Source organism: Micropterus dolomieu, linkage group LG23 (genome assembly GCF_021292245.1).
Source record: "Micropterus dolomieu isolate WLL.071019.BEF.003 ecotype Adirondacks linkage group LG23, ASM2129224v1, whole genome shotgun sequence".
Taxonomy (NCBI): Eukaryota; Metazoa; Chordata; class Actinopteri; order Centrarchiformes; family Centrarchidae; genus Micropterus; species Micropterus dolomieu.
In genome coordinates this window covers 26070052-26086278 of record NC_060172.1, presented here as the reverse complement: position 1 = coordinate 26086278, position 16227 = coordinate 26070052, and the positions used below count along the sequence as shown (strand labels likewise).

Here is a 16227-nt window from a genome sequence, read left to right as displayed (position 1 = left end):
CACAGGGCTCAGCCCATGAGGTGGTTCTGGATTCCACAGCTTCTCTTGCTACTGAATATGAAAACCTTCAGGGTGGCCTGGTTGGCAACAAGCCCCCCCCCCCCCCCCATATGCAGAGGACAAGGAGTTTGGCTGCCATTACTGCCCACATGTCTGTCCTTGTTGAGTTGTCCTGATTCAAGTTACTACAAACCGCTCAAGGGATAGTACATCTGGCCTGAAATGCATAATATGTATGGGTCATATGCATCTGAGTCAAATCCATATGCAAAGAAACAAGTCACATGTTTGGGTCCTTCAGTTTTTGAAACGATTTTGACAATTTGACACGAATGAGCAGAAAACATTAAGCTGTTGGAATATTTTCAACCAGCAAATTCTTCATTGAGAATTGATTAAGTCATGTAAGACATTTTTTACTTGACAAACCGTGGTGCAGTATGGATTGTCCTCCTCAAATACAGAGTGACACTTGTTGCGTGGGTCGGGATTACACCCATAGGAGGTGCATGTCGCTCTATGCAACTGTAAATAACAGTGAAAAGACGTCTGCTGACTTTTTGACACTGCCCCCACCCTCCTCCCCTTTCCTGTAGGAGAAAAATATAAAGGTACAGGAAGCAGCTGTCCTCTCAGTAGGTGGTATTTAAGGAAAGAGAGCTGCTGACCTGTGCAATTGGTATGATGGTGCCTCCTCCTGGGGGCTGCATGCCCCTATAAACTGGGGCAGAGCCAACCAAGCATATGATAAATGCACCAGAGGTCACACCAGGGCATTGGCCTGAAACTCCAGTTAGCCTCCCAGGGTTTAACAACTGTCAACTGTTGGGAGATGGAAAGATGTTGACATGTACTATATAGAGCTATGAACTTTTAAAGCAAAGGTAGCGTCTGCAAGGTGGGCGGTCAAGGACAAGAAGGCATGGTGGATGTGCAGTGATGTGTCTAGCTGCGTAGGGCAAAGCTCAGCTGATGAGCGAAAGTGAACATGAGAAAGAATGAGCAAAACCCCTTTTCCTGTGTGAACATGGTGTTAAAGCAAATTCAACACTTCCTGTAGCTCCTTTTCATAATAAAGGCCCAAAAGCATAGAAGTATCAGTTCATCACAATGTTGGAATCAAAGACAAACAAAAAATCTGTTTACATCGAATTAGAGTCTGACTTCAAGAACTCTGCTCCATTAATGTCAGCACAGTTGACTCCAGGTGCAGATACGCAAACTGGAATTGCTCCAGTACAGCTGTAATCTCATGTGGATCCATAGAAGACACCATTGTATCAATGTTTTCCCTACTAGTTCACTAATTAAAATTGTGGAAGATACCTTTTCAAACTTTCTGTCCAATGAAACTCCTTTTTTGCTGGTTATAGTTCATTACTTCCAGTGTGGATGATGATGTAGTTTGGGACATCATGCACAGTCATTATCAGCAGGTCTGAAGCTCTCTTAAGTATTCAGACATCTTATATGTCCCATTTCAGTGCAATAAGTACCCCACTTCTTGGCTACAGTACTGGAGCAGGTGGAAAAAATCACTGGCCTGAGGCTGATGAGGAGCTTGCTTGTGTCATGGGTGCATGCAACGTTGTCCTCCATAAGACAGATCCCACTGTTTGTGTTTTTACTGCACTCATGAGATGTGGTGGTGGCACACACACAGCAGTGCTATCGGTAGAACAGGTTTCTGTTGAAGTTACACAGCAGATTGTTCCTTCGATCCTGTGACCATCTCTCTACAAGCTGGGGGAGCTGTGACCCCAGCAAGTGGTCCCACAGGCCAGAGTGAGTGCTACAGGGCTGGAAGCAGATGGCCCTCCTGATGCCACACTGACTCACAGATTGGCTTTAATTGCCAAGGCTGATCATTAGCCCAATGGGTCTGTGGAGGCCGGGGCACTCCATGAGTCGCAGGCCTTAAAATAGGGCCTGACGAGGAGCGTCGTGACCTCACACACTTGAACGACCATGCACAGCTCATCTTTCTGTCACACACTTGCACACACACAGGCATAAAACTGACATAATCAAAGACTTTTCAAGGCTGCGTTTGAAGGTAAAGGAGGTAGAGGGACTTTACCAGGGGCCTCTCTCTGCTTTCCTGTCTGCCTCTCTGACTCACTGTCTCCACAGCAGTGCTGACTGCACACTCGCGCGCGCACACACACACACACACACACACACACACCATTACACATGCAGACTCTGAGCTCCCCAGGCCATGACTCCATTCCCGGTGACAGTAGTGAGTGTGCTGCTCTGACGTCAGTGGACAGCACTGTATGTCACGCCCTGTCTACTTCTGTGTGTGCAGTCATACAGCTAGACTGTTCTCAGATCAGTTCTATTCTCCATTAACAGCCCTCACATCTGTTTTATGGACATATGATTTGCTGTCAGAGGGAGACAATATAGTCTACAAATATGTATTCCTGGACGTGTGGCGGACGATAGATTCAACAGGTGTAGCAGCATTCCACCTACACGCCCATCAGCGCTTCACAGGACGACCATTGGTTCTGTTAATTTATGTTATGTGATATGGTTTTATTTTATTTATTATTTATTTCATTTTATTATTCTGTGTAGATTCAGTGCGTACTGGTCCGTCTGCGTGCTCGCATGCACACAAATCAGGTCATGTGCACATGCAGGTGTGCCTTCCCAGGTGTGTGAGCTCCTCTTTCTGCAAAAAACATCTACTGCAGTCTGACACAGGGAACGCTGAAAGGCTGGCTATTTCCTGAAAGTGGAAGAGAAGGCTCACCTCATTTGCCCAGGTCTTAACTCACCCTAGGACAGCACAGACATCCTCGCACGCTGAAGCAGGAAAACAGTCTGCCGTGGAGACCCACAGTCTAGGTTCCTGTGGTGGGGAAGATGAGCTGCTGTAAGAGGCAGAGTGGCAACGCTAAAGCTCATTATGTCTCGACTGTTGAGCTGCTGGTCTAGAAATGAAAGTTGAGCTGCCCTGCCTCGTACACGACTGCCACCTTTAGACACTGCTGGAGACCAGCAGGAGAACAGAAAAGAAGCACAGACATGGAAGTAGGTAGAGGAGTACAATATGTGTGACTGTGAGACCATGCTCAGTGTGTCTACTGCCTGTTGTTTTGATGCCACCCACTGTTCGAAAGCTCCAGGCCCAGCAAGTTGGGTACGTGCTAGGTCTCTACCCAGCTGCCTCCACTGTTCCCTCAATCCCTCTATCCCTCCATCCCTCCCTCCTGCTGACTGTGCTAATAGCCCTCCAGTTGCTCTCCACTCTTTCCCTAGTGCATGGACCATGCATACGTATATAAACATGTATGCATATTCATAGCACACAGCCCTCTGCCCACCTCCACCCTATGTGGAAACATTGCTTACAGCTCCAGTAGTCAAGTGGAAGCCAATGTTGCAGTGCTATTTTTGGGTCATGCCACATTTTACCCTACTTGCCCCTGGTATCTGGAGCAGATTGTGTAACTGCAGTGTGGGGAGCTGGCTAACATATAATGGAGTCTGTAAGTGTTTTAACTTGGCTATAAAATTGTGTTCATGAAATACTGTCTGCAGAGTTGCTTCTTATTATTATTATTATTATTATTATTATGATTACTAATATTAATGAATTCTATTTGTTTAAAGAGTAATTCCTGCAAAAACAAGTTCGCACTGATCAGTGCAAATCCACAAACACATATTTAACTTGAATGGTGAAATGACACTTAATGCACTCACTTTCATTTGAGATAACCTGAAATTATCCTCCTTCATCATTCATCTGTCCCTTCCACTGCCACCCACTGAACTGGGAGACGGACATTAAAATGCATAAAAAATTAAGGCTGTTTACTTGGACACTAATGAGAGGAGGCTTAAGTAGTCTAGTTTAATTAGTATGATTGGCTCTATGGGGACCACACAGGCAGGACCCATAACAACTGATTCACTCAGAGCTCACAGGACCTTTTCATACTGTCTGAGTGTCAGAGCTGATGTCAGAGGAGATTGGACTGCAGAGACATGTTGCCTTTACTGATCCCAGGTTGGAAAGGAGCACTGCAGTTAAATGCACTGAAGCACACCATTACATAAGCACCACTGCAAGGTCAGACATCTGTGTCCTCCCTGCCTGTCTCTCTCTATTTAAGTCACCAACATGAACTGCCTTGGATATTGGGGTTGTGAACCAAAACCCTGTCCCATCCACAAACTAGCATCACTGTTTCCAGAACCAAATGGTTTTTTTGCCTTATCTACTCTGGCAGATTTCTCCTCTTTCTCAAATGCATTTTTCCCCACACCTTATTGTTTCGCTCTTCATTCCTCCTTTCACTACTTTGTGTGTGAGTGACTGAGAGTTATTTTGAGGTTTGTGTGAAAGCGGAATGTGTTTGGATCAGTTCTGCAACATAGGAGCAGTTTCCTTTTTACTGAAGTGCATGGGAAGGAGTACAAAGAGGAGGTCGAAAGTGCGGCTTCACTTCAATAAAGAGCCTAGTTTGTCCTCTTTGATGCTATGCTGCCATGCACTTCAGCTACAAAGAAACGGCACTCTTATCACTGAGAACTGAAGTAAAAGACACTGAGCTTTTCCATCACATCACAGTCACTTAAACAGTGTGCAGTTGTGGGATGTGTGTGCAGAGTTTGCAGTTTTGGAGGCTGGAGTTTTATTTTGAATAAGGTATCAAGTATTTTTTTTCAGTAGTTTCTCAATTCTGATTAATTCATTCCGGACTAATATCGCCTATATAGCTAGTACATATTGTGTAATATAGAAATTGGTAAAGCAATCTGCAATTCATTATGCTGGTTTTGACAGACAAAAGTGCATAAGGAGACTGCTCTTCAGCTGAAGGTCTCTGGGTCGAGCCCCCTTGACAGCAAGAATCCACCCTGCTAAAGTGTCATTGAGCAAATCACTCAGTCCTAACTAGCTCCCGCGAGGCTGGTCTATAGCTTCACCTGATCTCTGACCTTCCTGTGGTGAAATTTTACAGGAATTATATTATATGTTAACCATTTTGTTTGTGTGGCCTATGAATACACTGTAATTTGTACATTTCTATCCAACTTCTTCAAGGGGTAATGGTTACACTGGATAAGACGATGTGGTGGTTAAACGAATTTTAGTATTTGATTATGGCTCGTAAAGGGACAGAGCAGTTATCAAGCAGCATTGGTGGATTTCTGTTCTATGTGCTTCTGTAAGGTTACCCAGTGGAAATTTTACCAAATATATCTCCTTTCTGGCCTCATCATTTTGTTCAAAGGTGTAAGATAAGTGTACAATTACTACAATAAAACCAGGCTTTGCTGAGCGCTGCTCTCACTCACTCTCCACTTCTGTAATTGACTTTTTCTCTCCCTAGTCAGAAGCCACAAAGTCTTAATGACAGAGGATCAGTGTGCCAAATGGTTTCATTACATACAGAAACCATTACCTTTGGCAAAAAGAGCCATGGCTTAGGCAAAGGGACACACAAATACAAACACATGGACCCACACACATACATTGGTGAAGTGAAGAAAATGGACGATTCTTATCATACTGTATAGAGGTTGGGGGTCTTTATATTGTAGAGCCAATATATTGTCCCTATACTGTATTTAGAACACTCCCAACAGTATTACGACATGTGCTCCTGAGGGAATTTTTGTTTTTTCAAGGCAAAAGCACTCAAATGATAAACCATAGCCTGGCACATAGTATGAAGAGATGTATCATGTTGTGAGGTCTGCTGAGGAAAAACGCGAAATACAGTTGAGGAGTTAATGTGAGCAGCTGTTGTGCTAATCAACACGTCATCCCATTTCTCAGCAGCAGTAGCTCATGATACTGGGAGATCATATTATATATCGAAGTGTAGCTGTATCTGTGGTGGCCTCAATATTGTACAACAGTTATTTTCAAAGCTGTTTATGTATGGGCTGATATTTGTGTCAGTAGAATCTGAATTTGAAACATGCCACCTGCCATTAAACAAAGGAACATAAATATTGAATGATATTTGTGTCAATAGAATCTGAATTTGAATAATGTAGATCTGAATTTGAATTGCTCAACTTGAATAATTGCATTAAAAAACTGAATTTGAATAACATAATATGAATTTGTATTGTTTAACTAAAAAAATTAAATTTCAAATTATGCTATTCAGAATCAGTTTTTCAATACAATTATTCAAGATAAACAATACAAATTTATGTGTCCATAAAGGGTCACACTTACATGATATTTACCCTTACATTTGCCTTTTTCAAATGGCTGCTCAAAATTCTGACCACACACACACACTCCTACTTTCTGTCTCTCTAGCAATTGTGACTATTTATTTGTTTGTGGTACTTGATGATTAGACTTATGTCCAGCCTTTATTATTAAATTAAGCACTCATGTTTTCAAACACACACAATTATGTCATATAATATGAAATTTATATATTAAGTTGCTTTGTCCAGGAAAACAAAGACAACCACTTTTTTTCATGAAAAATGTCATATTTAATCAAACATCTTTGAATCACTTACCAAACGTGACTCCTGAAAGATTACATAAAAATGTATTACCAAATCAGAATACTTGCTCTGTTGACATCCCTGGCTGTTTGAATAAAGTCATTACAAGCTTGGCAAAGAGCTTAAAACCAAAGCAATTCTTGAAGATGTGTATTTTCTTTGGAAGTTCCCATGATTTACCAATAGATGACCTTTGATTGACAAGTTATCCAGTCATGTGTCTCTGCAAACTTTTTTTTATCAGTTAAACTTTTTGTCATAAATACAATGCGCAGGCACATATCAGCAAAAGGAGGGAAACAAAGCACTGTGTTGGAGGCCGCCATTTTGAAGTTAAACTTCTGTCTTCCTTATCAGACATGCTGAAAGGTAATTAGTGATATAATTTAGTAAATACAGTTTATTTAGGTTAGATTCATGCACATAGATTTACATTTCTTATACAGTTAGTGCAAGAGGATATACAAATTTGTGAGATCATTGTACTGACTGACTATAACTAACTCTAGGCAGGACATGGGTAGAGAGCAATGTCAGACGAGCCACATGATGTGATACTCAAGGCACTCAAGGGGAATATAATGTCCCTGTAGCAACAGAGATCAAGGACCCAGAGTGCTGCTCTTGTTCATCTGTGGTGGAATAGTGCAACTTTACGCCCTCAGTGAGAATCGCCAGGCAATTACATTTGCTGGAAACTTGGTAGCTAAGTCTGACCTTCTTGACATGGGCAAGTGGAGAGTTGAGCATGGCTGAGCCACATACAGGTATGTCCTGACCATAGTATATGTATTTAGCAGATACATATGGCTGAGACAATTGAAAAGTAAACACAGAACTCAAGATGTCTCAGCATGGTCCACCAAAGGTCTTACAGCACAATCAAGGAAAGGAATTCAAAGGTGCAGTAAAAAAAAAACTCATGGATTCCCTTCAGATGAAAATAATTCAGAGCTCACCAAATCATTCCCAGAGCCAGCGTAAAGTGGAGAAGAGCCAGGTGTACTGAGGAAAAGGATTACCTAGTTTTATCAATAAGGAGTAGGCAACTGGGTGAAGCATTTGCCCATTTGTACAAGGATAATGAATGAAGACCCAAAGGAGGTTTTGAGTTAGATATCTCCTTTTCAGTTGTGCTATGGAAAAGTCATGGGCTATTCAATAGGTTAGCCTGTTCCCCAGCTCAAGTTCATGAAGAACATTATTTACCAACCCACAAAACACTGGCCAAAAAAAAGCATAGGTGTTTGTTTGAGGATAACCGATTGAAGATTAGGAAGTAGGCACCGCAACACTGCGCAAGATGAGTTACCTTTTTTGTTCAGTAGATAATTCCATTTTTATTCTCTCAAGTTTTTTTTTTTTTTATATTTGTAAATGAGTGGATGTTACTTTTAATTTGAGATTGGTCTTTATCACCAGCACTGTGCCTCCATTTTTTCAACTGTACAGCACAGGATCAATGTTTAGTTCTTTTAAAAAGGGACCATAAACAGTCCTCTAATATAATTTTAAAACTGAAAGAAAAGTTATCTTTGTAGGTTATGTTATATACTGTATTTTACAGTTTAGACGTTTACATTAAGAGTTTGAAAGTTGAACACAAGGGATAATAATGCCAGTTTGGTTGAAGGAAGTTATTAAATACACTTAACACAGATTTGATCTTCAAAGAGGTATAGACTTCATATCCTACAACATAATTAGTCTTAATTAATGATTAATTGTCTGTTTGCAAACATGTATGCTCCCACTTTTTTTGGTGCTCAAATGGAGTAGAAGGCAGGGCCGGAGAGAAGTCTAACCATCAAGTTACACAAACAAATAAATAGTCTTAATTCCTAGAGAGAGAGTAAGATTCAGGGGTCAGGATTGGTCAGCTTTTTGAGCAGCTATTTGAAAGAACCAACAGTAAGGGTAAGTGTTATGGAATGATATCTTGTCTGACACTTTATAATAAATGACAATGAAACTTTTATTACATTAAGAACAGAAAAATTATTACATCATTGGTAGCAGCCTTACTTTCCCAGTTGCCATTTTACTGTTTAATTTTTATTTATTTATTTTCCATCTTCTCTATCTACTCTAGCCATTCTGTTTCAAATAAGCTTGGCGTCCTGCTTACTGTGTGACCTTTTGTGGCACGTGCACAGAATCCAAACACTGAAAGAAATCAGACCTACACAAGGCAAGATTAATTTGAATGATTGACAAGCAACCCAGCTCTGTTAATCAAGTTATGCTTACTCTGATTAGGACCTTAATGTGAGTAAGATAACCCGGTTAAGGTGTTTACATGAGAGTTGCAATAATATGCGTATTGCATTAGTCTGGTTATAATTGAATTATTGGTGTGCATGTAAATGCTCTTTCTCTCTCTCTCTGGCTCATTCCCAGACACCAGTCTCTGTATTTTATGTGAGGGGAGACCTCTGTGTGTACTGTAGGTCTCCGCTGATCAGAGGAGAGGTGAACATGAACATGTGTGCAGCAGTTCATATGAAAGCCATCTGGCTCTCTCCTGCACTGTGATTTATGCCTTTGATAACAACAACCCAGAGATGCTTTCAACAACAACAAAGTAGCGCTGAAGGATGACAACAATGGAACACTTGTCAGTCTGAAGATGAAAAGATGTCTTGCTAGGTGGTTGTCTATTTTGTTACTTTGATATATATTTATTTGTCTTTTGTTTTATTTATTTGTCTCTTTGTTTTTCTCTATATCATACCCAAGGTTATTGATGAAGCAAAATGTGAAGTGGAGTCAGTTTTCCATCTCTGACAGAATGCCTCCCTCCTCCTGTGAGAAGGCGGCAGTGTGCTTCACTGCCTCTGCTATGACTTATCAACAGACTTATTTCCGCTGGCTTGTCCTTCTTACTGTCATACAGTGACAGGAAAAAACATGCACCCTCCTGTATGACTGCTTATATTTGTCTCGATTTTTTGACATTGAATTTATTTTATCAGATCTTTTTGTTAAAATATTATATGAGCTACTCAGTTAAATAGGAATGTGTACAGTAAACCACAACATGTAACTTAACCTGAATGGGGCCACCTGGTTCAACACTTTGGTTTTGGTATTGAACATCAGTGCTGTTTGGTATTCTATTTTTCTTTTATGTGGTGAAACCTATGTGAATAATTCATCAACACTTATAATACAAGTGGAAAAATATTTGGATAATAAGATTTTTTAAGACAATCCAACAGGACTGGGTTTTTTTTTTTAATGACACTTGCGTTTGGTTTCCATGTATCTGTTTTAATGGGGAACTGAATAAATAAATACAATTCTAATGGTAATTTACCAAGACACATCAGTAGTCCATCATTAAATACATTTTGGTTATGGCAGTTTAATTTAAAATTATGCATTTTAGCAGCAGGGGTAGCAAATAAAACAATTCATCCACCCAGGTACTGTACTTACTTTAAGTATGAGCTTTTTTTTCCTTATTTTCGTTGTGACAACTGTATTAGACACTTTTTAAATTACATGTATGATCTTACATGCAAACAACTTAATTATCTCCTAGAATATGATGCAGTTCCATTATACCTACTGTACAAAAATAAAATAACTTATTATAAATAATTTAATACTAACTTATTAATGCAAGATTATTTTAACAGTATTTTAACATTGCTGTATTTTTGTACTCATCTAGTGCAAGGGATTTAGATTGTTTTTCTACCACTTCTGTTTTGTTTTCACAAAATATATTTTCCATTGTAACAATACTGTACAACACTTACTTTGATTTTGTGGTGTGGACGAATAGTTTATATTATAGTATATGTTTTACCTGAGTATAATATAAAATATTTTTCTTGTCCAAAGTAACTTACAGAATTAGACACCCGTGTCCTGGCCTTATTTCTCCCTCAATTTCTGGTTGTCTTTGTCCTTTCTTCTCTTTGTCTTCCTCTTTTACTGATGTGGCTGCTGTCCTCTGTTCATCTGTTTCACTCATCTCTGCTCTGTACTGTTCATCTGTCTCATTCTTTCTGTCTGCCCCCAAAATCGACAAACTGCAGGCTGAAAGGCTTTTTCTCAAGCCTCTTTTCAAAACAAGCTACTTTGTTAACCAGCGTAGCATTAAAACTCTGTTAGCCAGCAAGCTAACCCACGTTAACTGCAGCATTGAAGCAGTTCTGGGAATTTCCTTCTCATTTGCTATCAGTGTTTCTTACTTTAAACCATTTGAGATCTCCACTGAAAATTAAGTCTTAGTGTTGTGCTAGGCCCTATTCATTTTCAGTTTTAGAGATATTAAATTGTCGGCATATACTTCCATAGGGCCTCCATAGAGTATCAGCTGTCCCTGGGCTCCTCCTGTGCATTAGATAGTTGACAGTCTTCTTATAGCAGAAATGAATGGACTGCTCTGTGACTGATGGAGCTCCTTTGTCAATGACGCGGGAGCTGCTGCTGGCAGTTTTGGGCCAAAGAACAGTACAGATTACATTAACATCAGTCAAGCTGTTGTCAGACTGGTAGGACATAAATAGGACCTTATTGATGCATAATGCAACAACTTTTCATTGTGACATTTTTTGAGTAATAGGATCAGAAAGTGAGTCCGTGGCTAGAAAGGCAGTTTGGCAAAAAAAGGATCTGCAGAAATGTATCAGGAATAGCGCATCTGGAGAAAAATCAGAGGTAATGTTTACAGTTTGAGGGATTAATTAGCACAAGTTAAGACCACACAACAAAATCATAACGGATATCAGTCAATTTGGAGGGGTCACTGTGCATCAGCTGACTCGGCTTCATCACCTTCCTCCTGTCCAGATTTCAACGTCTATACTAGATGATGTACACAGGAGTAATTGACACAGAATACAAATGCAGGCTGTTGAGCACCGACACCCCCGGTACTGGGGGCAGCACGCGATCTCTGAAACTGTTGACTGACTTTTGCCGTTTTTGACATTTTCAGTCTAAAAATCAGCTGATTGTTGCTAAAAATATCACCAGGCGCTTATTACAATTACCTGGGAGCTGTGTGCCTGCCTTCTTTCGCTTTTTTCTGCAGAGAAGACAAGTGCCCCCCCCATCACTGTGGGATGTTCCATTCTCAAGTTACACGCCTGTAAAGCATGGGAGTGGTTTTGGTCACAGGAATGTTCTCTGTTTTTAATCAATATTTTAACATTATGTTATTTGGAATATGGTTGTATGGACATAAATAGTGTTTTAAACTCCCTAAAAAGTCAACATTTAAACAGTAAATATTGCCAAAATATGGACATTTGCCTGGTATATTTTGAAAAAGTTGTAAAATAAGTGTTTTAGTATTTCAGTTTATTTTCATCACCAGGTGTATTAGAAGCTATTCAGTTGCATTATAATCTATCTGGTGATGGTTTTGATGGTTTATTGCATTAAAAATATAGCTTTTTTACCGAGCGAGGATGAAAATATATTTTACTTTATTGCATCTCCATTTAGTCTGTAATGGTAAAATAAACATGTTAATTTACTAAATTTTTAATGGATTTATATTCTGTAGCTTCTGACATTTCAAAGGAGACCAGAATTATGCATTTAGGCCAAATGGTTGAGGAGTTACTCCTGATTCATTTTGGGTATGTTATTTTAGGCGTTTTAGGGGCAAATAGCTGGGGTTTTCCAACAGGTTAGAGCCCAGCATAGGCATCTCAAGGCATTTGGTTGTTAAAATTGTGCTATGCAACTGCAGAGTATCTTGAAAACACAGTGACCTTAGGAGGAATACATCATCAGTGGACATGATGTAGGAATTAATTTGACCCATCACATCACCTCCTTTTCTCTACTTTAAACGCAGTATGATATCCAGCAAAGTGTTTTGACTGTTTTATAATAGAGAAAATAAAGCTTTTGACCTGGTCTGTGAAGGCAGTCAGTGCATGCAAAAATCCCAGGAAGCCTTAACACATAAATTTCACTGTGCCGATCGCTATGACACTGCCCCCACTGCGTCTCTCCTCCTACTTCAGTACAGTCAAGTTCACAGAGACTCAAAAAATACAGGTGCAGGTAGAAAAGAACCGGTGTGCACCCAAGGAAAATGCCACTTTACAGGCATAAAGCACCAGTATGTGCTGTACACTGTCATGAAAATAGAGCCTTATGTGCTCTGACTGCACATTGTGCTCCTCCAGCACAGAACTGACAATACCAAGAATTGGACATGCAATTCTGATTCTGCAAATTACTTTAGCTTAGGAAAGGATATGGATACATGTAGGGTAACAGTTGCATAGCTTTCTGAATATTGGTCAATATTTGTAAACAGATTTGGATGGATAGAAAAATAAAGTTAATGTCAGAGCTGTAAGGACAGAATACAAAGTCAGTTAAAGATTTTTGGAGGGAGTTTAGAGTTACTACATATAATATAAAAACTAGAATATTTCTGTAGAAATTTGCAACTCTTCTTGTTGTGAGTATGAATATTATTTATCACTATTTTAATGTTTGTTGAGAATGCAATTCTTTGGCTTGGAGAGAGGATAAAATGTCTGTACAATGTTTGACAGTCCTCGTCTTTCTTTAGGTCTAATCTTTCTTCCTTTCTGTGTGCAATCCTGAAGAAGGAAGCTGAATTTCTGTGGCACAGGCTTGAGGAGAGAAAAGCTGAGGACAGTTCCCCGGAGTCCGGACACCAAGGCCCCCGGGCCTCCACAGCTCATAAACAGATGTGTCCTTGTCCCCAGCCAAGCGCAGCCACTCAAGTGGCAAAGCAGGGGCCCAATAATTGTGAAGAATTGAAAGCTAAATATTGGCTTTATCTCCTCAGTAATAAAAGGGCCATGAAATTGATTTAATGCTGCAGCGCTTCTCTTGGGTGGCTTCTTACAGCGTGAGCACAAAACAATGAGCAGCAGCCATCTATTAATTAACCCACCTAATCCTGCAAAGTTAATCTCTCACCACAACTTTGCCCGCAACTAACTTCCAAGCCAGCGGGTCCACTGGGGGTGTCATGACAATGGCAGCGAGGGGAAGATAGATTCAGCACTTTGGAAAGGAGGGAGGGGGAAAAAAGAGGTGGAGAGTGCTGCGTGAAACACTGTTCCACACAGCAACCGTGGGGGCACTGTAAGTGGAAATGCAGGGGTGCGTGGCCGTCATTAGCATAGTATCAGAGTTGATTTGTGTTTTTGTGAAAAGAGGCGGAGAATATCATTTGAGCTGTTGGCATCAGTTCCTCTTGTGGTGCGGCTGCAGTGGCATAAAAGCGGCTGATTTTAGTTGCCTTTTTTGTATTTCTTTTCCCCTGTCGCCATGCCGCCTTACTCCCTTATTCTCTCCTGAGCTGTTAGATACTTGGGAGAAAAGTGGCATTTCTTTCTCTTCTTCACCTACCTGCCAGTCGCAGCATGGTGGCACCTCACACCCAACACACACATCCATGGTCATATTGTGTCGACAGAGTTGTGAATTACCTCCTTCTCAGACGGCTGATGAAAAGCTATGTGTTTTTCTCTTTGGCTGCGGCTCATCTGACCCTGCCCTCTCACCTCCTCCCCCACCCTCCCTCCCTCTCATCAGTCTTTTGTGTGAGCCCCTCTTTGTGGAATAGCAGTACAAGGCTCACTCGGAAAATAGGTCACCCGCTAGTGCTCCTCTCACCTCCACAGCATTCAAAAAATAATCCTCTGAGGTGTCCTGTGCCATTTTGTAATGTCTAAACCACAGTCTCCGCAATATGGCCAAAACATCGGAGAAACACACACACATGCACACACACTGAGCTAAAAAAGAAATCAAGAAAAACTCCAATTGAGGGAATTTGGAGATCATTTTTTTGCTAGTGAGGAAAGCATTTCCTGTGGAGATAATTTTAGGAGGCTGATTAGGCATAGACGGTGTTGAAGCCCAGAGTGAAGAATCTCATCACTGCTAATGACATGCCATTCCTGTGCTGAGAGAAGAGCCCAGGCCCTGGGTGTGGACTAGCCTCTGTCAGCCACCTCTAGCTTCAGTGTTCATTAAGGCCAACAGTGTAATTACAATTCACAGATACTGCGCTATCTTAATTACAGACTGATTATTAGGCTGATATTTGTTGAAAATAATCAGCCCCTAAAGAAGTGAATTTATATTTGCATGGTATTTAGGTCTTATTAATGTATCATAAACTGACAATTTGGACAGATTGTTGAAGGCTAAACCTATTATTAAAGCTTAAAGCTTCAGAAATCCCAGCGTTTGAGAGCTATAAATGTTTACCTTAGACTGTTTACAAGAAGAAAGGAGCAAAAGCAAAGAGACTTGTTCGGTCTTCACATAAGCTAACAGATCTGAATTACAAATCATCCAACAGATGTCTCCATCTGATTGTGGGAAATGTTTTTCTACTGTATGTCGTCTACCTGAATAGCCCGACAAAAAACGTGGAGTGAATTGCCTCTTGCATTACAGTGAATGATTCTGATTCCATAGAAACTCACAGTAATTGGGAGCACTCCCGAGCAGAATGCAGGGACAGTCCCGAGAGGTAGGGCTGTTATGCCCACATCTATGTAGCTCTGAAGTGGCTGTAATCTTTCATCCAAAGCATGTCACATAAACACCCCCCAGAGCCAAATGCTTTCACTAATAAAATAATATAATCAGGGACTTGGTTTTATAGATGAAATAAGAATTTGCACCTTTTCAGTTTGGACAGACATTTTCTATTAAAGCAAAATTTAGAGGATATTGAATGAAAGTACGTTTGATAGTAAATATTCCAATATGATCACTTTACAAATGTACGTTACTGTGTATGAAGTTTTCAATCATAAAATCATAAACTAATATTTTTTCTTGTATGGTGTTAATATCATTTTATATCTGCCTCGTGATGATCATGACAAGTACCTAAAAGCTACAGTGTATAATTTTTAGTTTAATCTAATATTTGGTGAGTAGTTCATTGCTATCTTTCTCTTTCTGTTTCTGTGTGTGGATCAGTGGGTCTGCAGGGTTTGAATATCACAGTGGGTTCAGTAAGAGTCTTCTGATAGATGTCGCCCTGACATGAGCCCCTGTCTCTGGCAGCTATAGTTTTATCCCATAGCTCAGGGCTGGTATCAACGTTCTCTTGTAGCTCTGGGGTGTACTCATCCATGTGCAGGAAGTGATGTATGTGTGTATGTGTGTGTATGTGCCTGCAGGCTTCCCAGCGACAGCGTACGGACCGGTGGCGGCAGCGGCGGTAGCAGCAGCGCGTGGCTCAGGTAGGGGGGCCCGTGGAAGAGGCGGCTACTTGGCGTACCCACAGAGCACAGGGCCAGGTAAACGCTCTGTTCATGTTCTGTGTGGCTGCTGCTCTCTCCAACTTCTCCTGCTCTGCTTCTCCCCATAGACATAGTCCCCCGAGCCCACATGCATACACTCAATTTGAGTTTCGACTGACTGCATTGTACACACATACAGTAGAGATTGTATCCAAGATCTAAATACATGGTGCTTACACTGTAAAAATATTTAGGCTACATTTACAAATAAGTTTAGTGAACTTTTAGGGTATTTTGACTTAGGACTAACTGTAAGACTAATAATCAACATTAAAAAGAAAATTATTTATTGCATCGGACTTGAGTGAGACTGAGTTGCATCAACTTTAATAGTAATTTTTCACATTATTACGAACTCGTCTTTTGCGTGTATTGCCTTAAATTTACATTGAGTAATTAGTTATCATTAACATAATTCACATTTTAACAAATA

General features: G+C 40.5%; 1 protein-coding gene across 14 annotated transcripts in view; it reads left to right on the top strand.

Annotated features, from left to right (window-relative positions):
- The window catches only part of msi2b (musashi RNA-binding protein 2b), a 256557-nt gene that overhangs the window by 210007 nt on the left and 30323 nt on the right, over window positions 1-16227 (top strand). For 6 of the 14 annotated variants that reach the window (XM_046040315.1, XM_046040316.1, XM_046040310.1 and 3 more), the window contains exon 11: window positions 15672-15791. The exons of 2 other annotated variants lie outside the window; for them this stretch is intronic. In XM_046040315.1, coding sequence (XP_045896271.1) covers window positions 15672-15791 — 120 coding nt within the window. Of the gene's footprint in view, window positions 1-8957; window positions 9157-9246; window positions 10372-15671; window positions 15792-16227 lie in introns of those variants that run through there. 6 more of the 14 variants (XM_046040317.1, XM_046040318.1, XM_046040311.1 and 3 more) reach the window with 3 other exon arrangements.